Source organism: Mustelus asterias, chromosome 13, assembly GCF_964213995.1.
Source record: "Mustelus asterias chromosome 13, sMusAst1.hap1.1, whole genome shotgun sequence".
Classification (NCBI taxonomy): domain Eukaryota; kingdom Metazoa; phylum Chordata; class Chondrichthyes; order Carcharhiniformes; family Triakidae; genus Mustelus; species Mustelus asterias.
The window spans coordinates 29,111,663-29,138,638 of record NC_135813.1 but is presented as its reverse complement, the minus strand read 5'-3'; the positions used below and the strand labels follow the sequence as shown (position 1 = coordinate 29,138,638).

The following is a 26,976-nucleotide window of genomic DNA, read 5'->3' as shown; positions in this document are numbered from 1 at the left end:
ATCATCCACCAAGTCCTCAATACCCTGTCCGATGAAGGCAATCTTTATCCATCAGTACCTTAATGAAGTAAATTATACCAACATATTCAAAATAAACAATACGCACCAATAATGACAGCGCCAATAGCTCCAACCTTTTGCAAATTCCTTGCCTTATTTGCAAACATGCAGTCTCCCCGTTGTGCTAGGACAATTTTACCATGGACCTCATCTGAGTTAGCCACATCCAAGCAGGCAGTGTAGGGGATGGCTTTGGTCAGAGTACCTTTAACCTACAAAGGACAAAACAGCTCATGAAGTAAAAACTCAACAATCATTAACAAGGTGCAGAAGAGGAAAATGAAGCGGTTGGAGGGGCAATGTGATAGCCCCAATTCGACAAGAGATTAGTTCTAAATTTGGCTGGCCTCTATACAGAAGCATTAACAGAAGCCAAGCACTTTATCCAAGGGGAAAATAATATGAAATAAGTCAGGGTAAGAAGTACCATTGCAACTTTTGGAGGTGCATTAGTAGATTTGTTGAAGCAAGTAACTTAGCTGTTTGAGGATGTGACTTATCCTTAGCAAAATAAAAAAAATGTAATTAAGGCACACACACTAGTTACAAAACAGATGGCTAAAAGATGTCCACTCTTAAATATCATGACGCTTAAAGGCTACGAAGAAATGAAAATTACTCTCTGAAAGAAAATAGGTGAGTTACAGACCAACCACCGAGTTGTCGACTGATGACTCAACACATTGGTTTTAAAACCACTCAATAGTCAGTAAAAGAAATATCACACAAACTAGGTTAAGGCAAACCCAGGGAAGTGCTAAGAATAAGACTGCCTGTATGCCAGCGCATCTTTATGCTCTGCACAAACTTCAAACCTTTTCTCTCCCTCCTAAAATAAATTCCCTGGCTGTGCTTTCAACGACTCATCTTTATGTTTAAATAATAAGGACATGTCACTCACCCCATGTTCCTGTTTATTGAGGTCCATTCCAAAATGGGCCGGACCTGCGGCTAAAACCACTTGTCCCAAAAATGGGGGAGATATAATCTGTACAGCAAACGATGTCATCTCTCCTCTTGTCTGAGCCTGAGCCAGTTCAATGATTTCTGCAATAAACTTTAGGCCGTTCTGACCATTTTGTGAACTTGCAGCCTGAGTAAGACATTCCATACGTTAATAAACCACATACAAACCAGGCATTAATTTTGCATTTTTCGTATATACACTTTTTCCTGAAGTTTCATCATCGCCCAACTCACTCTGGAACTGATCTATTATCAGTTCAGTTTAAAGGTAATATCAGAGCTTAAGGCCAATATCAGATTGCCAGGGAGGTTATGTCAATCAGGTTGCGTTTGTTGAATATCTACTGTTGGAGCATGTTATGTTGCCCAGATGCAATTCTACAAAAGGTGAAAGCAAGAAAGAGAAACAACCAAAGCACACAAAGCAACAATGCTAATAGGATAAAAGTTTGAAGTTTATTTATTTGTGTCACAAGTAGGCTTACATTAACATTGTAATGAAGTGACTGTGAAAATCCCGGAGTTGCAACACTCTGGCGCTCGTTTGGGTAGAATTTACTAGGGAGAATTTAGCATGGCCAATGCATTTAACCAGCACGTCTTTCGGACTGTGGGAGGAAACCAGAGCACCCTGCAGAAGGTGCTGTTGATAATAGGGAAAACCAAAAAACATGGTTTATTCAGCTAATGACTGAATCCTGGAGTTTAAATATTACTCCATAACCTAGGAAATAGATCACAATCCAACAGAAACCTGGCAAATTTAAACTCTTTGATTTGTTCAAATTCAGATAATTTCTAATTGTATTAAACTCATTCATTGAGGCAGGCAAGACAGCCGTCCAGGGCTTAATACTGCCTAATTGCTCGAAAAGTATGGGTCTATAAAGGTTCACGTACACAGTGGCTCCTGAATCTAAAGTGCATTTGTTGTTGTTATAGATATTCTTCTGCAATTTAAGTTAAAATTTAGATTTGAGAATAGTTGCACTGGAAGTATGTAATTTTGTTGTCCAAGAGTTACTGATGATCTGCACCATGAAATAATAAAATGCATTTATCTCCCTGAATATTCAGGATCTTAAACATGGCCTGAATCTTTCACCTGTTAGGCGCATGCATTTTGTGGGCCCGGAGCGGACGCAAAATGCATTTGTGGCCATGGTCGGCCCCGGAGCTGGGCAATTAATGGCCATGCAGCACGGAACAAGCTCTGTGAAAGGCTGAGTGCTGCCAGGGAAGGTGGTGAGAGGTTGGGTGCTGAGAAAAGGGAGGGTGCGGGCTGGCGTTTCCACTGCTCCTTCATGGGGACAGCCGCTGCGGGGCTGTCTCAGGGAGCTTCTGACCCATGAATAATAATTATTGATGTTAAAACTATGCCAGGAGTGTCTAGGCAGCACAATCATACACACACGACAGTCCCTAATCACATTTTCTAATCTTATTTCAGCATGAACAGTTCATGCTGCACTGGATGGAGGTTAAAGATAAAATGTAAAGGCCGCCTAGTCCATCGGCCCACCTGCCAATTGTAAAAGCAGACAGGCTATGTTCGATGGGCCCCTTAATGAGGTCAATTGCCTGCTTGATAGTTGGTGGGTGTGCTTCCAACTCTTCTGTACACCCACCGACCAAAATATTGCGTGAGTGTGCAATGATGTCGGGACGCACACCCGATATCTTCTCCGGTGATTTCATGTCCTTCCAGGTTGGGCGTGGACCCCGCCGAGAAACCTAACATTTTGGTCCATGTTTTGAGAAAGGTACTGTGACACTTTCCCACAGGGAAGAATTGAACAAGTGTATTTGGGGATTGTGGAAGGAAAAGTGTCTTAGGGCGAACATCTGCTAGAACTCTAAGGGCAAATCCCAATGTTTTATAAACAGCCAGCTATTTAAAGTGAAGGACAAGTCTAGTGTGGTCCCCTGATTAAACTAAAATAATACTGCTTATCTAGGTTATTTTGATGTTTACAATTTTTTTTAAACTGTGTTGTCCAGCTCATTAACATAGACTGCAGAGAGAAAATGTATCAGTGACTAATGTATATGTGCAGAACAATGTAAAACAGAACCTGTACCAACACCATTTTCTTTGCTTGTACGAGGCTGAACCTGGTTAATAATTCTCTCCTACGTCCAGCTTCATCCGGGATACTGACCTGATCAGGTGTATGTGTCAGCTGGATACGTCCATCATTTGTTGACACAACAGTGAATCCCATTTGTTTCAGGATTTCTACGTGATCCAGGCCATTAGCAACAAAATCTTTTGTCTGAAGTGACGGGAATGCTTTAGACTGGGGAGGTTCCATACACTTTTCCCTGGGATAGAGTAAAGTCACATGCAAAGAAAGAACATTTCCACATAAGTACACATGCATATATTCAGGGTATCTCCTCGTCAGGCCTTAGAATCACTAAACAGAAATCTAAGTGAGGCAACTTGCGATATTTAAAAACTGTTGTACTGCTGGATATTTAGGAAATATATTTCAAATTGTCCTAATGCAGCTTAATCATTAATGAAAGAAGCCAAATATAAACATTTTGCAGGATCGCCAAGAAAAGAATGAAAGATTCATATCTATATAGCACTTTTCATGGCCACCAGACTTCTCAAAGCACTTTACAACCAATGAAGTACTTATTTTATGAAGTGTAATCATTGTTGCGTTATAGGAAACACAGAAGCTAATTGACGCAATGTGCTAATGACCAGGTAATCTGTTTGAGGGATATATATCGGCCAGGACATTGGGAACAACTCTCTTGCTTTTCTTCAAAATAGCACCATGAGAACTTTTACATCCGCCTTAGCAGGGATACGGCGTGTTAGTTTAATGTCTCAGCTAAACGTCAGCACCTCTGACAATGCAGCACTCCCTCAGTACTGCACTAGAATATCAGCTTTGATTTTTGTGCTCGAGTCCTGAATGGGTCATGAACCTAGAGCTTTGTGATTCAAAGGTGAACGTGCGACCAACTGAGCTACAACTGATATCTACACAAAGGAAGGGTCAGAAGTGTTCTTAAGATGCACAGTGTTAGTTCCTTGGACTTCAACAGTGTGCCTATATTTATAGTCTCCTGAATAATTGAGTCTTGCCAATTTGTGCTTAAGTTTATTGGTTGCAATCTACAGGAACAGTGTCTGCATCCCATATTTGACAGACAGAAAGTCTACAACTACCAGTAATTTGGTTTAGGGATCAAAAAAGGTTAACTTTTCCACACGTCAGACAATCAACTGACAAAAAAACATATTCAATGCTCATGAGGTGACTGTTAGGAATAACAAGAGGCTAGTGACCATAAATGCTCAGATTGCAAGAATAGATCTGAAGCTAGGGAAATAATGCATTCAGTTTTGAAGTAGATATGTTTGCATATCTGGACAATTAAAACTTCTCAAAGAGGAAACCGGTGCACCTGAAGGAAACCCCACGCAGACAGGAGAGAACATGCAGACTCCGCGCAGACAGTGACCGAAACCAGGAATTGAACCCGGGTCCCTGGCGCTGTGAGGCAGCAGTGCTAACCACTGTGCCATCGTGCCGCCCTTCAGCAGCATGGAGGCATAGTGATTAGCACTGCTGCCTCATAGCATCAGGGATCTGGGTTCAATTCTGGCCTTGGGTGACTGTGCAGAGTTTGCATGTTCTCCGTGTTTGCGTGGGATTCCTCGCACACTCCAAAGATGTGCGGGTTAGTTTGACTGGCCATGCTAAATTGACCCTTAATGTCAGGAGGGTTAGCAGGGTAAATATGTGAGGTTACCGGGATACGGGCTGGGTGGGATTGTTGTTGGTCGAAGCTCAATGAGCCGAATGGTTTCCTTCAGCACTGTAGGAATTCTATGATTCTACAAACTCCAGTTCTTGTTCTTTAATGAAATGAGCTATCTGGGCAAGCTCAAGTCCTTCCTCAGTTTAAACCTCAGATTACAATGGTACAGATGCTTCCGTGAACATAATTTCACAGATTTTGGATCCAACAACTTTGCATTCAAAAAAACGATGAGGTGCACATATGGACAACCACATTAAAAGCACAAGAGTGGCCAGAATTCTCCAGCCGTTCACATCCCGCTACAAGCAAGGACGGAGAATTTAGCACTCAACCAAATCTCAGACCAGAGAATCCCACCCACTGTGTGTACTGTATTCACACTTATATTCCATCTTTTTAAGAATTGAGGGTTGAAAGTGCAGGCAGGCAACAACTTCCCAAATCTCTGGCCATGCTACTGTGCAATTGGATACCGCGAGTTTCAGAACAGCAGCTCCAATTCAAGATTTTTACAGGGAAAGCATCAAGACACCTCACTGGATAATGCATTTGAAACCGGGCACATAATAATCATTAATGCGGTCTGCTTGGTAAATTTTATTGACTCTCGGTGGCACTTAGGGCTTTCCTGATAAATGCAAAAGGCTAACCATCTTATTTCCAAAAAACAGAGACAGTTTTAACCACAACTCTTGCTGACTGAAACATTTACTTTCACCTGTGCTTCAAAGCATACTTGACTGATGAGAGATAGCCACTGCAATGTCATGTTTCTGTGCAAAAAGGTCAGAATATTCTTGATGCACTCTAGTTTCACAATAATCTCAAATCCAGTGAGGCAAGGTAAATTAAGATATGGATCTCAAAAATTACTAGTAGGTTGTTGTGGTCTATGTGCTGTCTTTTGTCTTTGCTCATACATTTATTCTCCCAATTCCAAGCACACACTGTGGCTTCGAGGGTGAGGATTCATTTGTCTGTAAGTTTTGGTGACAAAGACCAAGGAAAAGACTGTCTCCAATTTCTCCCTCTCCTTTGGACAATATCTATTCTATACTTGAATTTACGACATGGTGGTGCAGCCATCAATCTAAACGCTGTACAGTTCTAGTGAAACAAACTTCTCCCCAGCAAACTTCGGAGGTGCAAATGCCAAACTCAGTCATTGTTGCACTTATTGCACTGAATTTGCTTAATCCACCAGCTGCGCAACACTGTCATGGCCATTTCCCCAAGCCCCAATGGAATTAAATGGTAATCAGGTAGTTAACCGCCTGCCATAAAAACAGAAAGCACTGGAGCTCTGGCAGCATCTGTGGAGAGGGAAACAGAGTTAACGTTTTGAGTTGAATGACTCTTTTCAGAACTGCCTGGTGTCAAGATTCCCTTGCCTTTAAAGGGAGCAATGGCCACTGTCGGGACTGTAGCAGGCCCTGGATCAGAAGCATCACTGGAGGTCCCAGAATAGAGGTGAATGGGGTGGGCTTGCTGGAGCCAGTGGACGGTGTGGAGGAGAGGCTTCTATAGGGGGGCGGGGAGAGAGAGGCCTTTCTGCCAACAGGACTCTGCGTAGGACAAAAGATGTCAGATCAGGAAGACCCTACCCCATGTGGGTCCTCTGCTGCTGGTAAAATAGCTGTGATGGTGGAATGAAGCCCTTGGATAGCTGTTAATTAGCTATTCAATTGGGCTTCAATTGGTCTACAGGTAGAAGGGCTGACTTTTACCTTACCTGCCCCATTTAATACGGAGCAGTCAGGTAACGGGGCTTCCATCCCATGTCTCCCCGCCCCCCCCCCCCCCCCCCCAATTAGAACAGATCGGATGCGATTACTGCTACTGCTACCCCCCCCAACCCACCCCCGCCCTCACCCCTCCAAGTCCCAGTCTGTTCTAGAGGGGACATTAAATTCCACCCACTAATTTATATCTTCCACGTTTGGGGTGGGAAATATTATAGCCCAGCGCCTATATCTAGGATTAAAGGATTGACAATTTCAGTTTTTATAATTCAATACAAGGATATCATACTAAAAACAGAGCTTCTTCTATGCTAATTGCTTACAAGGAGGCTCTATGTTACTGTACAGATGCTTTTCACACAAGGACAAAATTGTTTTCTGTGTTACTTCAATAAAATTATTAATGCATTTGTTAAAAAAATTGAGTTACTTATCAATAACACAAATCGCTTGATTTCATATGATTAAATTGCAAAATCTGTGGAAGGAACATACCTTTCTGTGGAGGTCTGAGAACTTACATCAAGAACTATATCTCTGTACGTTTCTCTTATCTTTTGTGCGTAGGATGGGTTATTAGGAAACAAGGTTTGAGCACTGGGGCACATATGGGAAAGGACACTTTCTTCTTTGTTTTCCAATTTCACACTCTGTGCAAAAGGAAAAAGGATAGATCGATTGAAATAATGAGAACACTTTGTCTTGCAACGTATTCTTGGGTTTCCCAAATTGGTACCATTGGATGACAAATACAAAGAAAACAACCATGGTTACAAACGTGAACATTGAAAGCACATTTGTGTTGAATGGTTCAAAAGTACACACTCCAAAATAGTCACATGATTTGGCCAAATCCATTTCTTGCCAGGGTACGTCCAGTCTCTGACTATCTGGAAACTGGAAGAACTGGGCCCATAATTCATCCTACCAGTAGCTGATTCTGCAAGTTGGTTTTGTCCTTTGTAATTCTATGCACTGTACACAGCGATGGAGTTGAGTTAAGAATTCACTTTCCGCGCACTTATCAGCTCAAGTTAAACATTTCTTGACTTTCAATTCACTTGCCCCACGATATTCTTTTGAGAGGTTTAGAGGAAATAGACACTATCTACGCTGATTTTCAGCCAAACAGTGGTGGATGAGCCAGAAGAGCCATATCCATAGTCACACCAGTTTGCACGAGGTAGGGGCATTGTGGTGGCGATGTTGTCAAATCGTGGGAAGCTGTGGAGGATCGGCTTCCTGACTCAACTCCCACAGTTGGGACATTTTACCACAGCAGGATTGGCTTCAGACAGGTGTCAAAGGCAAGAAGGAAATTTTAACTTTGAAATTGCTGATTAACGACCATTCTATCAACCTTTGGCATTTGGTTAAGGGCAGATTAACCCCCTCCCCACCCCGCTGGCAAGGAAGGCAGCCACCGCTACCCGATTGATTAAATGAGAAGGCTTTTGCCCTCTATCAATATAACTTTTAATTTTATTTTTAAACATTTATACCTGGAGTAGGCTGCAGGGCCCCTGAAATTCTCAGCAGTGGCCACCATTCCTCTGTGCAAGTCACCCACATAGAACAGACAGCAACAGAGTGGCACAGTGGTTAGCACTGCTGCCTCACAGCACCAGAGACCCAGGTTCGATTCCAGTCTTCGGTGACTGACTGTGTGGAGTTTGCACGTTATCCCTGTGTCTGCGTGTGTTTCCTCTCACAGTCAAAAGATGTGTAGGTTAGATGGATTAGCCAAGGTAAATGTGTGGGGTTATGGGGATAGGGGGAGGGAGAGGACCTGGTAAGATACTCTGAGTTGGTGCAGACTCAATGGACCAAATGGCCTCCATCTGCATTGTAGAGATTCTAAGAAAGCCTGGTGGCAGCTGTAAAATCAAGGTGCAAGTCCCTCCTACCAGCCATGAGTGTTGCCAATGTGCACTTCTGGCTGCTGCCCAGACTCCGAATTTTGATAAAATTCTGCTATTACAGCACAGGAGACCATTCAGCCCTTTGACTCCACCTTTCCAATCCCAAGCAACCAACTTCCCTCAAACCTTAATCGGGATTGCTGGAGGCTGTTATCGAAATTTAAGTTTAAAACAATACTTAGTGAATACGAAAAGAGGTGTTCCTCCCAACTCCATATGAAACCCCAGGCCAGTGCCAGCTTTGCTTGCCACCTGACAACCCCCAATTTCTCATCCCCTCCCCCCAACCAGACTCACCTCAGAACACATTAGACGACACCCAACCAGCCAATCAGGTGCCTCTTGGCAGCAACTGGCATCTGCAGTTAGCGGGTACTAAACTAATGAGGCCATTGGACAATCTGCTATGTGCAGTTTGTAGCAATCTAATTCAAAGAGAGTGGGATCCAATTTGTAGGCTGAAGTCTTCACCATTTCATTAAATATTAAGATATGTATGAGACATAGTGCAAAAAAGTTAATGATACCATAGTGACCTACCGTTATATTCTTACTACAAGTTTGGCAGACTGTGGCTAGTACAAGAGGCAGTAAATGAGCCTCGGTGGTGAAAACATAGTCATCTATGTTAAAGGGCAGCTCATTGTCATCAGCAAACAGCAAGTAGAGGTACTTGAACATCTCAGCCAGAAAGAATGAATCCATCCTTGAAAAATATAAAAAAAGCAAATTTAATACACAGAATAGTAATTCATACATTCCTGTAACTTCAATTTTAGCCATTCCAAATTTCATTAAAAAGAAACAAACTAAATTAATTTCAGATTGATGGCAAATTATTAACTGCTTCAAAGTACACAAACATTTCATTTGTGTAGCTGAGATTACAATCTCAATCTGTCTGGAGCAAGCATGTGCAGAACTGAATACAATCATTCACGGTTCATTACTTCACCAGCCTCACAGATGCATTTAGTTTGCCAAGAATTAAGTCCAATTAGGAAGAGATCACCCCAGCCAAATGCCGATGTCAAACTTTACTGCCCACTCCTGCGCTAAGTGCAAAAGATTTCACAGTAACTTCATTGCAGTGTTCATGTAAGCCTTACTTGTGACCAATAAACTAACTTTAAACTTTAGATGGATGTTTTAATCAGAAGGAAATTATTCTATTTCTATTTGAAGAATCTTGGTTAAATAACAGAAAGTAATTTAAGGAAAGCTGTGTAGACTGTGAAAGATCATCCATATTCATGTTGTTAAATTTATATATTCTATTTGTGCTACTGAAATGTTGTTAACCAGTTTCTATAAAGAGCGAACACCAGCAAATATTTACTGCTGATTGTCAAGATTTAATGTTAATTTTTTTAATCAATTAATATAGACAATAAACTTAAGATAAATAAAAAGGTCCTGAAAAGAAGTGCCTAAAATTAATAGCCTAAGAATAGAACAGAAATATGTAACTGAAAGATGCATTTCTTTAAGCATTCACTTTCAATACCTACATGATTATTGTGGAAGGAAACAGGCAAACAATAGGGTGGCATGGTGGCACAGTGGGTAGCACTGCTGCCTCACGGCGCCATGGACCCAGGTTTGATTCCAGCCTTGGGTGACTGTCTGTATGGCGTTTGCATGTTCTCCCTGTGTCTGCATGGATTTCCTCCAAGTGCTCCAGTTTCCTCCTACACTCCAAAGACATGCAGATTAGGTGGATTGGCCCCTTAGTGTCCCAAAAGCTGTAGGTTAGGGGGATTAGCGGGGTAAATATGTGGGGTTATGGGGATAGGGCCTAGGTGGGATGCTGTTTTGGAGAATTGGTGCAGACTCAATTGCCTCCTTCTGCACTGTTGGGATTCTATTTACCTATTTTCATTAAAAGATTACACCCTTGGTTTTCTGCTACACAATTTACATTTTACCCCCAGATCTTGTATAAATTAAGTTAAAGGATAAGCTATCTCTACTTACAAAGTTATTTCTATCTGTCATTAAGAATAATTTTTATATTTCATTTGTTTTAAGACTACATGATGATATTTATCTTTTGGCTGCTTTTATTTAATTGAAAGTGAACTCAAGACAAATCAATCTCATCCTTTGAACTGCCATTCACTGCAATGGGATCATTTAGTCAGACTGTTCTGACCTCAAAAAGCGAATAACTCAGTGAATTTTTGGACTGAATGTTGCAAGTTAAACTGCACTTCTGGCACCAATGTACCTGTCCTCATGGTTGCCAGTTCGGACATCTTGCACGGCAGCAAATCCACAAGGCACTCGTGCATGCTGGTTTAAGCTGTCCACAACTGATTTACCAACGTGTAGATAATAAGGGTCTTTGGTGGCCTGATTCCAGAAAAAAAAGCACAAAGCAGATTTGATTCACTGATAGCAGGGAAAGAATATTTTCGACTTTAATGACTGGAGAAAAAATAATTCTCCTCAATCCATTTCTAATGAACTTCCATTGGCAGAAATAAATAGTAATTATTGATTTGGAAAAAATGTGCATTGGGCACAATATTAAATAAAAAGAAATATTAGCGAGAAGTCCCATTACCAACAGCCACATCACAGAATTTCTGATTATGAGCTGGTAATTCTTACATCTAAGCCAGAGATTTAGCTCTTGGGTCAGGAGCACTTATTTGGGGGATTCCTGAAAAACAGTCCCAAAAGTTCGGTGTTTCACACCAGTAGGGGTGTGACGTGGGGTATTGGCAGAAGTTGGGTCTGCCGAACTCAAACAGTTCAGAAGCAGCACAGGCTCTGGTGGGCTGGGCGAAAGGCCAGCCGTGGCGATCTGGCACTTTTGGCCCAGCCCGCAAAAACAGCCCATCATCCATCACCCTCGCACCGCCTCTGCAACACCCACATTCCATCAATGAATTTTTAAAAATCTCAAACACTCGCCATGCTCAATCCTCGCCAACACGTGTCTCTCATTTCCCATCCACATCCATGGCCCCTTGCGCCCTAATCCCTTCCACCCATCCCCATGGCTCACATTATCCTGTGCCCATCCACCCACCCCTATAGTTGCTGTGCTAACTTAGTGCCAACCCATGCCCCTCCAGCCACAACTTTATAGAATCATCGAACCCTTACAGTACAAAAGGAGGCCATTCAGCCCATTGAGTCTGCACTGACCACAATCCCAACCAGGCCCTCTCCCCATAACCTCTCCTATTTACCCTAGCTAGTCCCCCAGACACTAAGGGGCAAATTAACATGGCCAATCAACCTAACCTGCACATCTTTGGACTGTGGAAGGAAACCGGAGCACCCGGAGGAAACCCACGCAGACACGAGGAGAACGTGCAAACACCACACAGTCACCCAAGGCCAGAATTGAACCTGGATCCCTGGCGCCTTGAGGCAGCAGTGCTAACCACTGTGCTGCCTTTACACCCCCCATGCCAACTCATCCAGTTTCCACTTTAGGCTAACCTCATGACCCATGTTGAGGGGAAATAAAATAGCATTCTAAATGTGTATTGACAAATTCACTATTTTAAAAAAGCACTCATTGATAAATACCCATTCTCTACATTTAAATTCTTTCAATAACTCAATTCTTTAAAGAAACAAGCATTTGCATTCACAGCCAACACCAAGGACTTGGAGCTGTCAATCTTACTGTGAGCACAGATACCCCACTATGATAATGGTAGGTTTGTGAAATCAATCATGCAACATAAATCCTATAACGACAGCCCTCAGGCTCAATAGAGCAAAATAGCAAGCACTGATATTTAAAAACTGTAGACTGTTTTTTTAAAAATTTAAATGTCACATTTAAATTATTTGATAACTTCCATGGCAGTCCCCAATGAGATTATCCACTTTTTACGCCTACTTATGTCTACTTTTAACAATCTCAAAGGGCACTTGACACCTTCCAAAGGGCAATTTACATCTCTAGAAGGGGTCCCTGGACCTCTCCAAAAGGGTACCCTATGCTTTAGACTCTCCATCAAACTGGACATCCTAGTTATAAAGATCGGATCTGACTGAAAGCAGCTGCACTTTAACATGTGCAGCTGACCCCATGAACCACAGATGTGAAATCTATAACCCGCCCCTGCTTCCCCCACCCCTACCCTCCCCCAGTGAAAATAGTGGGTGCCACTTCCAGAATCAGGCCCCTGGCACCATTTTGGAAATGTCGGAGACCCTCTCAGCATTGTGAGGATTCAGGCTCCATTATGGAAAGATACAAGGTTATCATGCTGGAACTGTTATTCTTTGCTCTACATGCTTTCTGCAGATGGAAATAAGAATATGAAAGATTTAAGAATGTTAAATAAGAAAGGAAGAGTGCCCACGTACTCAAGACCTTAAACAAAAGAACTGACCGTAAATGATAACATATTAACACTGACAGAGTGTAGAATATCTACTTATTTAGCTGCAGAATGTTTTAACTACTTTTAAATTCTAACAAGGAATTTAGTGGTTAAAGGAGCTTACTAACCTTATAAAGGAAATAAGTACTTTCAATGAATTCTGGTCTTAAAGGATGTTGAGCCCAATGGACTGCAAAGTCAGTGGTAAATGCCTTTGAAAATACAAGATAGACAAACTTAAATCATAAGCAACACAAATGGGAAGTAAAATAAAATCTCGTACATCTTGTGAATTCTTCTCTACCTATCAGCTTCAGAGATATGCTACTGGACTGACTGCTTAATATTAAGTCATGGATGATCCAGAATTTTCTGTGATTTATCAGGAAGATTGAAGCCACTAATTCTAGCCCCTGCGAGCAACCATGCATCTTTGCTGCCAACTTCATCCGACTTCCTGGATGCATACTCCGACTGTATATAATCTTCATTGTCACTCAAACCATCTAGTTCCACGTGGTACCAGAGCTGGACATGGGCTCCCAGAAGGCAGTTGGTAATGAAGCTGGTAGCCCCAGATTTAACCTGTTTTGTAGGTTTACAGTGGGCAACTGGATTTCCCAGGAAGTCCCAAAGCTGAGACAAAGTGAGCATAATGGAGCGAAGGCGAGTGCCTTGTTTGTAGGCCAGGAGGAGCAGCAGTGCTTCCTCCAGTCCCCCAGATTCCCCTCCCTTACAAGGACGTCCAGAGTAAAGTACTGAACTCACCCCCCACTGCGATTTGAGATTGGACTCTCTCTCCCTGCCATCAACCCCCACCTTCCCGGGGTTTAGGATTGGACCTACCTGGCCCTGCGCTTTCCACCCAACTGGAAATCAAGCCTATCCATCAGGCTGACTTGAGACGGGGAAAATTGGTGAGCGCCAAAAGACAGAATCGACTGATGTGTGGGGAAATCCAGACTTCCACTATCTATTCTCACTGCACATGCAACACCAACCAATATGAATTTGAAATGCTGATTTGCTTTTTATAGTAGTTTGGGATTTCTTTAAAACTCTTCAAAATTATTGACTAACTTATCAAAAGATGAAAACGAACACCAAGTTTAATTCTCATCTTCCAAAGATAGGCTAACCTTAACAGCTCATGAAATACTGCAATAGTAATTAATGTAAATCTACTTGTGGGTGTTTCTGCTTTATGTTGTCATTCAGTCTAGTATGCTAAAGACTGCATGCGGTTTATAAACACTGCAATGACAACTTAAAAATTCACCATCAGGAAAGTCTTTGCCACATAACGATTTAAGAAAACATTTTAGTTTAGGCAGAAATCCAAAGGAATGGCCATTAACAAGGGCTAAACACCTGAAAATTCCTATATTACAGGAGAGGTGATATAGTTTGTAGTTTCCAAAGAAAGGGTCAGCAGGTAGGGAAGGGCAAATGGAAACATTTTAAAAGGTGAGCAGGAATGTAATTCACAAGAGTAGAATTTATGCATTAATACTAACATCTAGTTATACAATGAGCTTCAGGAATCTCCTTACCTCTGGTAGAAATTTGTGTCGCTGTGTAACCTGGTATAACATTTCATGAGTTTCTATTGCAGGTTGCAAGTCCCCTTTTAGTACCTAAAGACAAAAATATACTGGAAAGTTGTTTTCATAGAGTCAGTTGGATGAATTTACCCAAGTGCGTTAGCAGACAAACTGGAAATGTTTTCTTCAAGCTGTCTTTTTTCCCTCACTTATTCTGTTTTATAATTTTAAGCATGGGTGAAAAATTTGAGACGCAAAATAATAATCTATGTCACAATTTCGAGTTTGTTGGAGGTTGGTTGAACAAAGTCCCAAAAGAAGTCTGAAACAGCTATTGGATGTAAAACACAAGTCTAGTCAGATGGTTAGCTTTATTTTTATTAGGATCAAAATTATTTTGTGCAACTTATATCATAGAATCCCTACAGTGCAGAAGGAGGCCAACGAGCCTGCACCGACTCTCCAGAGCATCTTACCAAGTCCCACCCCCTGCTCCATCCCTGTAAACCCATGTATTGACCCCACTGATCCCCCTAACCTACACATCTTGGGACACCGAGGGAGAATTTAGCATGGCCAATCCACCTAGCCTGCACATCTTTGGACAGCGGGAGGAAGCGCACACAGACACGGGGTGAATGTGCAAACCCCACACCGACAGTCACCCAAGGTTGGAATTGAACCCGGTCCCTGGTGCTGTGAGGCAGCAGTGTTAAATACTGTGCCATTGTGCCTCAGGACTACAGTTTTCTCTTGAACATTAAATATTTTATCTTGCCTTCATGCTTTGTTGCATTAGACCCCAAAACAATCTAAAATAATTAAAAACAAGTGGACATGTGTAAATGAGCCACTGCTATAATTGTACAAAGGGTGAATGCATGCAATTCAAAACTATAAAATACGATCAGTATATATGAATAAGAAAAAGGTCAACTAATATGGCAACCAATGTGAGGCAAAATGATGTGAATGTGCTCCTCGCTGTAATTTATCTTCACCCCAACTACGTCCTGTGGTAAACAATTAAATTTTTAACAACTTTCTGCTGAAGAAATTTTGCTAAATGTTTGTATTCGAGAATGCTGCAGGACTATGTGAGAGTAGAGCAGTGGGATTAGCAAAGGGTAAGCAAAGATATAATCTGAGTGACGTTCTGCACTGCAAATTAGTGTGTACTATCACCTATTTAGATTTAGGATCAACTCCCAGGCCATACTCTGGTGCCAGTCATTATTTAACAAAATGGCGGAGCTGTTCCAGAACACAAGAGCTGCTCCTTTTTGTACGCAGGAAGTGAGCATGGATGCAAGTGAACGGAAGGTCCTCACAGAACTGCCACAGGAAAATCAAAGCAATCTTCATTTTAATGTCTCATATGTGCTTTTTCCATGTAGGCTAGCCCAAGAATATTTAAGTGCGCAAAATCCTATAAACTTTCAACAAGGTGAGATTTTTTTTTAAAGAAAATGTACAATGTAAGATATTTTGATTTTCATCAAACCATAATGAAATTTTAACTTAAATTCCAAACACACTAATGGTTTCAAGCAAAAGAGAATGCAAGCCATACCTGTAAGCCTGGAAAAAAGGCAAGAAGGGAATCCATCCATTTTCTGGCATTAATTGTAGGGTTATGCATGTGAACATCAAGAAGTAAGGGAGGCTGACTAATGTACTTCATAATGGCTGTGTAATGCTAGACAAAACAGAGTAAAAGTTGAAATGGACATTTTATAAAGTCTCACACATATATATATATATTTCACTCACAGAGCTGGATCAAAATCAAAGATCTGTTTAAAACAATGATCTAATATTATTAGCATAGCCTATAGTCCAGCTCCTACTTCTAGGGGGCGATTTGGCACCTGCATTCGCCATCAGTGTGAACAGTGACACGAGTACAAAATCTCGCGAGAGTTGGGAAATGAGATTCCCGCCAGTGAGAACTTGTTTCCCCATTCTCCCTCCCCCCTCAGCAGTGACCTCATTTAAATATATTTTAACGGATTTACATGTTATTAAAGGGCCTACACACCACATGATTCCCCCTTACTACACATTCAAATCTCGCAATGTAACAAGGACAGGAAACAGTAGAGGGGTTCCCCCCAGGGGTGCCAAGGTCACTATAGCCTCCAGGGAGGGGAAGAGGGAATGCCTGGGCACTCCCCGTAACTGTCTGCTGGAACTTATTTGTGCCGGGGGCAGTGCCAGAGGTAGACCCTCTGCGCAACCCAATTGGGGGGTCTCTTGTTACATGTGAAAGGGGGAGGAGGGGGGAGAGAACACCAAGGCATTTCAAGGGGGGGGGGGAACTCAGCAGTGACAGGAGAGTGGCCATTAAGGAGGGGAGCAGGGGGGATTTAATTTTGTTTTGATTGAAGTGCCCTTTAAAGATGCTACCCTGATCTTTATGGAGCCGGCCTTGACAGCTCTATCAGGCTCTGCCCCACCAGACTGATGCATAAACCAGGTCCCCAGATTTTTTTCTGTCAGAGTACGAGAAAATATGGTCTGAAAGCTCGGCAGTGCATCTGGGCAGATACATTGAGATAAAACAAAATCCTGCAGATGCTGGAATCTGAAACAAAAACAGAAAATGCTGGAGAAACTCAGCTGGTCTGACAGCACCTGCAGAGAAAGAATAGAGCCAACCTTGCGAGTCAGGATGACCTTTCATCAGAGCTGACAAAGGGTCATCCTGACTCGAAATGTTGGCTCTATTCTTTCTCCGCAGATGCTGTCAGACCTGCTGAGTTTCTCTAGCGCTTTCTGTTTTTGTTGGAGAGATATACACGCCAGTCTTCAGTCAGACAGTCTGACAAATTACGGGAAAATTCCTCCCCAGTCTGTTATGTGGCGCAAATTTCTTTGCCAGAATTTGGTTACAATTTAGGTGATACTCGGTCTTTGCAACATTTTTTTCTGACATTCAACACTCATTCCCCAACCCCCAGCAACATAGCTTTCCATTGTTCTATTCTGCTTATGGGACCCAAATCGGGATTCTCCGGCTGCGCTTGCCTCCAAACCGGAGAATCTCGTCTGTGGTCAATGGACCTTCCCCCCCCCCCCCCTGCTACAATTCCCGTGGCAGGCGGTACGAGAGAATTCCATTCCAAGTTTCTCCTTGATGATAGCAGACATTGTTCCACTAAACTTTAGGCATTCAAAATAAGAATGGAACTCAAATGAACAAAGATAACTTTCAATGAAGCATTTTTTTTCCTAGAATTTCTTAGAATTCTCAGATCCTAATTAATATAAACTGTTTTCTGGGAATTCAAAATAAATTTTCCCTCTTTCACAATTTTCAATGTAATGTACTTCACTCAGCTGTTCATTGAAACAGAATCACTATTTTAGTATACAGAAAGGAACTAACGGGACTTTCCTGCATTCTGAATATCCATCTTTCTGCATTAAAAAAAGAGAACAGTCACGTATAAGCTAAATCAATCTTACACCCCTGTTTAAGTTTGAATTATTTTTCCTGTCTGATAAACAAATTAGTCAGCTGAAAATACCAAATTAAGCCTATTTCAAGCAGATTGAATAAAAATATGCAAATACATTGTTAGGGTTATGATTTGGCATGAAATAGAAATGCACAGAATCTGATTAAAAAATGCATGAAACGATCATTTTCAATGTTAATTCACAAACTATTACAGAGCTGATTGCATTAATGAAGAGACTATTCAATAAGATAATGATTTTCTAGGATTACATTTTTCTAGGTACAAGCTGTTTCAGCTAATATAAAAATAACTCTAGGTCTACACTATCCCATACAGTGACCTGGTACAATGTTGTCCCATCAAATTCATCAGTTCCTTCAATAAAATGGATCGATAAGATTTGAATTTAGGAAAATATCTGGCCCAGTTAAATAGCAATTGTTCCATTGATTACTCTGAACTTTTTGTATTTAATTGTGATGATCCACACAAGGTCCATGGAAATCACCGATTGATCTCCCTCTGGGGCTCGTTGAGTATGAGTTCCCCAGGTAACAGGCAGTGGTCAATTAGAACTCATTACCGGAGTCTTAAGGCAGGCCCAGGACTGGGCCTGCTGAACTGTAGTCCCAGGCAGGGACCAGTGTGTGTACACTACACACACATCTTTTGATTGGGCTTTTATCATCAAACAACACTTTAATTCCAATTAATTACATGCAAATCACCTCAACTTTTTTCTTTCTTACTTTCACATTTGTTTGCCTGCTTCTACTTTGGATCATGCCCATTTTCATTGAATCCCTACAGTGCAGAAGGAGGCCATTCAGCCCATCAAACTTCCACTGACAACAATCCCACCCAGGCCCTATTCCCATAACCCCATGTACTTACCCTGCTAATTCCCCTGACACTATGGAGCAATTTAGCATGGCCAATCCACCTAACCTGCACATCTTTTGGAGTGTGGGAGGAAATCCCACACTCCAAAATGCTGTAGTTTTTCTATGTTTCTATTAGGTAGGTCTAGAAGGTAGGGATGTGTTCGGCACAACTTGTGGGCCGAAGGGCCTGTTTGTGCTGTAGTTTTTCTATGTTTCTATGAAATCGGAGAAACCAGAGGAAACCCACATAGGCACGGGGAGAACATGCGAATTGCACACAACAGTCACCCGAGGTCGGAATTGAACCTGGATCCTTGGTACCATAAGGCTGCCTCAGATACTTTGCAAATATTCCTTTTTCCTAATTTCAATCCATATTTTTACTTTCACTCCTACTCTATTTCCCATGTCATCATTAAGGTCAACTTGTCAAGAGCCCCAACTCTTGCTTGCTTGATCTTATTTCCACTAAACTGCTGACCACCAAACTTCTAATCCTGACTCCATGCTGGCTGATATCATAAATTATTTCTTTTCCTCAGGAACTGTCCCTCTCCCTCTGAAATCTGCTGCCATTGACCCTCCCCCAATCAAAGAACCTAACCTTCACCCCATTGTCCTTGCAAACTTCTATCCAAGCTCCAACATCCCTTTCCTCCGTAGACCTTTAAACACATTGCCATCTCCCAATCTGAATCTGTTATCCAGCAACTCCATGTTTGAACTTCTCAAATCAGTGTTCTCTCCTGCCATAGCACTGAAATAGCTTCAGTCAAAGTCACAAATAACACCCTCTGTGACTGTGACCATGGTTCACTATACTTCCTCGTTCTTCTTAATCGATTTGCAACTTTGGACATGGTTTATTACATTATTGTTCTCTGATGCTGATTCTCCATAGTCCAGATCAGTGTGCCAGGTTCCATGCTTACCTATTCAGTTATGACCACAGAATCTCTTGAAATAGCTTTTCTTCTCATCCCCACCCTGTTGATTCTTGAGTCTCTCAAGGATCTATTCTTAACTGCCTCATCTACATGCTGCCCTTTAGTGTTATTATCTGACGATGAGACGATCGGGTTCCACATCTATCATACCACTTTCAGTGCAGTACTGAAGGAGCGCTGCACTGTCACAGATGCTGGATCGGATTTTTCAGTCCCGCCTGCTGCTGGAATCGTCACAGGATGGAAAATTTAACAGACCAGGAAAAGGTCTGCTGACTTGGGGCAGAAATTTCTGGACCCATGGTGGGACCAAAAAAAATCACACCCGCTGTCTTTCAAATGAGATGTTAAACCGAAGTCCCGTCTGTTCAACCACATGGACATAAAAGGTCTCATGACGAGGCCCAAGTCTTATGTGTGATGCATCACTTGCTGTACTAACTCTCCATGTCTCTTGGCCACAGATGAGCAGATTTTTCCTTTCGTATTTTAAGATCATAGGACTGAATATCTTCAAAAAGAAAAATAATACATAAGACTTACTGTATTAAACCTCTCCAAATATACATCATCTCCCAGCAGGATGTAGGCCTTCAACAGATACTCGTAGTACGAGTCGATTCCAGCACCAACTCCACTGTCTTAGAATACAACGGAATCTGTTAGTTACACTGCAAAAGTGGTTGGAAAGATATCATGAATTGGCATTATTGATTGGCAAGTAGGGCACATCGGTAATACAGGGGAAGTGACTAGGAAAGTGGCAAAGGAGCTATGTACACCCATACTTCAACATGTGGTGCTAATTTACAATATTGGGAGAGCACAGATGATGATTTTTCCCAACATGAAAATATTGAAAAACAAGTTTATAAAGTGAACAGGAATAACAGAACATCTCGAGCACTATTAAAATGCTTCTGTATGTCAATCTACCATTCCACTTCACCTACTTTGAGACTACCTCCTTGAGGGGTGGGTTTCCATATCATTTGATTATGGTTCACTTGGGAGTCAGGCTGTAAAGTTATTTCGAGTGTTTCTAACATTTTCTTTTCAGATATCCAGAATCTGCAGCACTTTGCTTTTGGTAACATTAGACTCCTATTTTCCCCATCAAAATACACGTGTTAGTATAACTGCAGGCTATCCAGTTCCAGGTTAAGCTAACATAAGGTATAAATATCCATATGAATTCCTACTCATCAGTCTACTGGGAGACAAAGATTTGGCAGTCCAATAGATAATATAATAACTTTTTGCATACTGCTGTTGACATATTAAGCTTTGGGTGTTTACTAAGAAAATTTAATGTTCATTGATCTGGAGACCAACAGAAAGATCATTTTATTGATTGAATAATTTAAGAACATAAGAAATAAGAACAGAAGTAGGCCATTCAGCCCCTCAAGCCTGCTCGGCTACTTAATAAGATCATGGTTGATCTGATTGTAGCCTTAACTCCATTTTCCTGCCTGTCCAACTCAGCCTTGAATATATTCAATGAGCCTGCCTGCACAGCTCTCTGGGGAAGAGAATTTCAAAGACCAAATTCCTCCTCATGTCTGTCTTAAATGAGAGACCCCTTATTTTGAAACAGTGTCCCATAGTTCTAGATTCCCCCGCAAGAAGAAACATTCTTTCAGCATCTACCCTGTCAAGTCCCCTCAGGATCTTATATGTTTCCATAAAATCACCTCTCGTTCTTCGAAACATCAATGAGTGTAGGCCCAGCCTGCTCAACCTTTCGTCATAAGATGACCCCTTTATCCCAGGAATCAGCACAGTGAACACCTCTGAACTGACTCCAATGCAAGCCTGTCCCTCCTTAAGTAATATGACCAAAACTATACACAGTACTCTAAGTGTGCTCTTATCAATACCCTGCACAGTTGCAGCAAGACTTTCTGCTTTTATACTCCATTCCCTTGCAAATAAGGCCATTCTGTTTGCCTTCTTAATTATTGGTTGTAACCTGCATTTTGAATTGTTATTAGTCATACACAAGGACACTCAGGTCCGCAGAGGGTACTGGCTGCCTGAGCGCTCACCTCTGAAATCCCCTCGGAGGTGAAAGCGCCAGGTTCACACTTATACAGACCTGTTTAAATGGCACCAACGTGACATCATGCCGGTTGAATATCCGGTGAGCGGAGTGTGGTGGTGGTGGGGAGGGGGGGGGGAGGAGGAGGAGAGATAGTGCTCACTAAGGACATGCTAATGTATTAAAATGAGCTTTCTGTGGTCCTGCAATGTGTTTCATGTCACTCCACTGATGAGGGGTCGATAAGATCGGAACTTGGAAGCTCGCCAGCGCAAATCACGCTCTCTGAATTTTGAGCACGCATTGTCATCCCCGCAGACCGAGTGTGCTGGCTCATAATCAGACAGTGACCCAAGCCGGGAATCGAACCCAGGCCCCTGGCACTGTAAGGCAGCATTGCTAACCACCGTGCCACCTGTTACTATGCAATCTTGAGTTAATCCTTTTGCTTTTACTTCATTAATCCTGTCTGATAACATATTACGAGGTCCAACTCAAATAACGTAACTTTTAATATGTTCAGACTGGCTTTAAAGCCCGGGGTGAAGTTAAATGGGTACGATGCTGCAGAATTGATTATAGGAGGCTCAGACATTTTCCTTCAATGCCTTAAGTGTTCTCTTGACATTTACTAAGTGTTGCAGAGTAAGGGACAGAGTGCAGACTGGATCATAGAAACACAAACACAATGGGTGGGATTTTCTGGCCTCTCCGCAGCATGTTTCACTCAGCGGGAGGTGGTGTGAACAGCCAGAAAATTCTGGCCAATGTTTGTTAAGTGTGGGTGGGCTCTGAAAGGTGTACATGCACATACGCTGCAAATGTGCACTCCTCATTTCCTCAGTAACTCAAATAATTTAAATGAGATTTACATAATACAAAATAATTCAGTGCAGTTTACATCAGTTAGATAATGTGCTATGCTCACCCCGCCTGATCCAGTCACCATTGTGGATGTTGATCACTGTCCCCACAAGATTACTGCCTCTCTGCCGCCTGTCCCACAGAAAATCCATTGCTCTCCGTGCATACTCCTACAGGGAACGAAAGTCATCACGAAAAGGAGAAGAAATAAAAAATAGAAACAGCACTTAAAATTTCCTACAGCATCCTATTTGACTAGACATGCCAGACCGAGTGAAGGGTGGTATGAGAAGGCATCACCAAAAATTAAATCAATATTCCACTGGGGTCAGGTCACAGTCTTCTGAAATGTAGATAAAGGCAGGATAGTCACTGCGGGCTTCAGAACCCACAAGCTCAAATGGGGTCAGAAGCTTGAACTTGTAGGAAACAGTTGCTCAATGTGATTTTCCCTGGAGTGACTAATTAATAGCCAGACGGAAGGTTCACTATGTAATTAAGGATGGTGGGCGGGCTCCCTGAGCTGGAAGGCCAGAGGGCTTTTAGCTTGAAAGCCACAGCAGGCTTTAGAACGGAGGCACCTTCTCTTCAACCTGTTGTACACTTTAAATAAAAAATGGCTTTTGCAGCAAGGAATCCACTATGCATCAGGGTTGGTGGTGGGGAAGGGGAGCCTGCCTCCTTCTCATCATCGTACAATCCCGTTGGACCAGCCGCAGTCTCTCAAGCCATGCCCAAGTGACTGCCTGTCAATCATTTCTGTTAGCTTTCAATGACTTGTGAACAAGGACATCAACACTTCCCAATTTCTCAATTAAGACATACTCTGCAGTTCTGTTGTCTCCTACCACAATGAATAACTTCATATTTTTGCACGTTATATTCCAACTGCCATGTTCTCGCCCACTCAGCCTGTCTAAATGCCCTTGAAGTCTCTTTGCATCCTGTCATCAGCAAGCTTGGAAATATTAAAATTGAGCCCCACATCCAAATCATGCAAATCACTCATCCTTGTGGTACCCTGCGAATCACAGCCTGCCAACTTGAGAATAAGCCGTTTATTCCTACTCTCTGTTTTCTGTCTTTTTTTTATTGTCACAAGTCGGCTTACATTCACACTGCAATGAAGTTACTGTGAAAATCCCATCGTCGCCACACTCCAGCGTCTGTTCGGGTACACTGAGGGAGAATTTAGCATGGCCAATGCACTTAATCAGCATGTCTTTCGGACTGTGGGAGAAAACCGGAGCACCCGGAAGAAACCCACACAGACACGGGGAGAACGTGCAAACTCCACATAGACAGTGACCCAAGTCGGGAATCAAACCCGGGTCACCGGCGCTGTGAGGCAGCAGTGTTAACCACTGTGCCACCATGCTGTCCCTAACTGTTAACCAACTCTCAATCCGTACCAGTATATCACCACCAATCCTCATTTTCCTCACTACCCTCTTGTATTGGACCTTACCGAAAGCCGTCTGAAATCCAAATGCACCACACCTGCTGTTTCCCCCTTATCTATTGTGCTAGATGCATTCTCAAAACACTCCAACAGGTTTGTCAAACATGATTTCCCCTTTCAATTATTCTATGTTGACTCTGTCCAATCTTATCATTATGTTCTAAGCATCCACTTTCACATCCTTTATAATAGATTCTAGCATTTTCCCTACTACTGATGTCAGGCTAACAACTGTCTAGTCCTCCGTTTTCTCTCTCGCTCCTTTTTTTAGTGGGGTTACATTTGTTACCTTCCAATCTGCATGGACTGTTCCAGAACGTATAGAATTTTGGAAGATGACCATCAATGCATTCACTAAATCTTCGGGCACCTCTTTCAACATACTGAATGGAAATGATCAGGTTCTTGGGCTTATCAACTTTCAATCCCATTAATTTCTCCAGTACTACTTTTTTTTACTAATCTCTTTCAGTTCCTCATTCCCTCTAGTCCCTTGGTTCTCAAGTATTTTTGGGACAGTTTATGTATCTTCCTTTGTGAAGACGGGCATAAAATATTTGCTTAGTTTCTCTCCATTTCCTTATTTCTCATTAAATCAGTAGCAAAATGATGGAAGGGTTCTTGTTGATACTATCAAGTGACAATAACTCATCAATAACTTTTTCAGCATAGCTCAAGTTTACATTCTGCCTCTTGATCAATGATTAAACCACAGCCTTGATCCAAACACGGGTAAAAGAGCTCAATTCCAGAGATGAGGTGAGAGTGTCTGCCTTCGACGTTAAGACAGCAATTGAGTCTGGCATCAACAAGCCCTAGTAAAATTGAAGGCCATGGGAATCGTGGGGAAAGCCCTCCATTGGTTGAAGTCAGACCTAGCATAATGAAAGCTGGTTGCAGTTGCTGGAGGCCAAATAACTCAGCCCAAGGCCAACACGACAGAAGTTTCTCATGGCAAAAACATCCTGTGACTGAATGAAAAGAAATGTCTATGTGTTTGTGTTTTACTAACAATTGTGAAAGCTGGAGGAACATCTGCAAATGCAGAGTTTAATTGAACGACAGAAAATGTGTCTTATTTCCCATGGAGGGTGAAAATTGCTACCGATCTACAACAATAGGTTCAAGCCATATTCGCAGGTTCTGTGAAGTCAATTTGCAACTATGAATTGATATTTGTAAAGAGCAGAACTTTGCTGAAAATTCTCAAGACCCCAGAATACTGCCAATACAACACAAGCAAAGCAAGAAGAGAAGAGTACTTCTGTAAACCATGAAAAGAGATCTACAAAACTTCAAGTAAGCCATAAGGAACAAGGAACAAAGAAAAGTGCAGCACCGGAACAGGCCCTAGAGCTCTCCAAGGCCCGTGCCGATCGTGAAGCCTTAACTAAACTAAAAAAACCTTCTGCCCTTACTCGGACCATATCCCTCTATTCATGTACCCATCCAGATGCCTTGTAAATGCTGCTAATATGCCTGCTTTCAGGTTTTAAGAGAAACCTTGGAGCTCAGAAACAAAGCACTAGTGAAAGTTCAAAACAGGTTATTCAGAGCAATGAGCATACTTGTGTCAGCAAACATTTAAGGGGGATAAGATAAAATAAACTTCTGAGCACTCTTAAATTATGAACATGTGAACCAGGAGCAGGAATCAGCCACTGGGCCATTCTGCTTGCTCCACCATTCAATTAGATCAAGGTTGATCCGACTCTAACCTTCCACCGACTCCCGGTAACCTTTCACCCCCCCTTGTGTATCAAGGATCTATCTACCTCTGCCTTGAAAACATTCAAAGACTCTGCTTCCACAGCCTTTAAATTGATTGATTGAGTTTTGCATTTCTGAATAATCGCATTTTAAATAATCTGATGAAGATGTACTTAGAATTAGTTTGGAGAGCGGGAGAGAAAATTGAAGATATCACGATGCCAACAAAATATAAAGATTATTCAAAATTAGTTTGCCGCTTCAGTGAACTTGCATTACCTCAAAAATAGATTCATCTGTCAGGCGACTGAGAGCAGCAAATTCCAAAATCATGGTTCCAGCACAGGCTGTACAAGTGTCCGACTCTGTGCCTGTTCGGGAAAGAGGGCTCAAGATTCCATACTTCAGATTTACCTACAAATTAAAAATAATTTTAAAAACTTTTCACTAACATTCATAGCTGTCACTTCACAAATGGATTAAAAGTATCTCAGAAATGTATTTTCTATGACACCACTGGTATATCATAATTCAGCCTGTCAAAGAATATAGGCAATAAAAAGATAGGCAATAATAAAAGACAACTGTAAACTAAATCCTTGTTTGATCTCATTTTGTTTCCTACTGCTTGTGGTATGAAACACAGCAAAGTTAATTATATTTAGGAGGTTTTTAAAAAAAATGTATCCTGATTGAATCCATCTCCAGGGTCATTGTACTTTGTACTTACTCTTGGATATGGCAGACCACTTGTGGTGTTAAAAGCTGGCAGAAGTCGATAGCCTACATCTCTCGCCATGTGCAGAAGTTCATCTTTGTACCAATTCATCTTGTTTCCATGGTTTTTCAACATGGTTGCCATCACATGACCTCCCAACAACCCACTGCAACAAAAGTAAATATTCTTAAAAGTAAGTATTGCATTTTTGTAACAAATGCCATACTGGGCAGAGTTCAAGCTTCCTTTGAAAGTTACTAACCTCTAATTTTTCATTAGCATTTGTGGGTGTTTTGTTGTATTACTGGTACTTGTTTTACTTAATTCAATTATAATTCTTGAGGCAGGATTTTCCATGTCTACACTTACCAACTGTGATTTTTCTACCCATTAAAGTGAACAATCGTTAGTTGATAAGTAGATGCAAACCCTAATTTACAGGTGCAGATCTAAAACAAAAATATGACTCAGTCACACAGATAGTGTATCAGCATTG

At 41.8% G+C, this 26,976-nt stretch overlaps 1 protein-coding gene across 3 annotated transcripts in view; it reads right to left on the bottom strand.

The window, feature by feature from the left end:
- Nucleotides 1-26,976, bottom strand: part of LOC144502542 (ER degradation-enhancing alpha-mannosidase-like protein 3) — a 46,355-nt gene that overhangs the window by 4,577 nt on the left and 14,802 nt on the right. For 2 of the 3 annotated variants that reach the window (XM_078226619.1, XM_078226618.1), the window contains 13 exons: nt 26,493-26,646; nt 26,042-26,176; nt 22,655-22,760; nt 20,226-20,323; nt 15,958-16,083; nt 14,394-14,477; nt 12,969-13,052; nt 10,713-10,837; nt 9,023-9,188; nt 7,056-7,210; nt 3,189-3,351; nt 962-1,153; nt 107-272 (listed from right to left, as the gene is read on the bottom strand). In XM_078226619.1, coding sequence (XP_078082745.1) covers nt 107-272; nt 962-1,153; nt 3,189-3,351; nt 7,056-7,210; nt 9,023-9,188; nt 10,713-10,837; nt 12,969-13,052; nt 14,394-14,477; nt 15,958-16,083; nt 20,226-20,323; nt 22,655-22,760; nt 26,042-26,176; nt 26,493-26,646 — 1,754 coding nt within the window. Of the gene's footprint in view, nt 1-106; nt 273-961; nt 1,154-3,188; nt 3,352-7,055; nt 7,211-9,022; nt 9,189-10,712; nt 10,838-12,968; nt 13,053-14,393; nt 14,478-15,957; nt 16,084-20,225; nt 20,324-22,654; nt 22,761-26,041; nt 26,177-26,492; nt 26,647-26,742; nt 26,808-26,976 lie in introns of those variants that run through there. The other variant, XM_078226620.1, reaches the window with a different exon arrangement.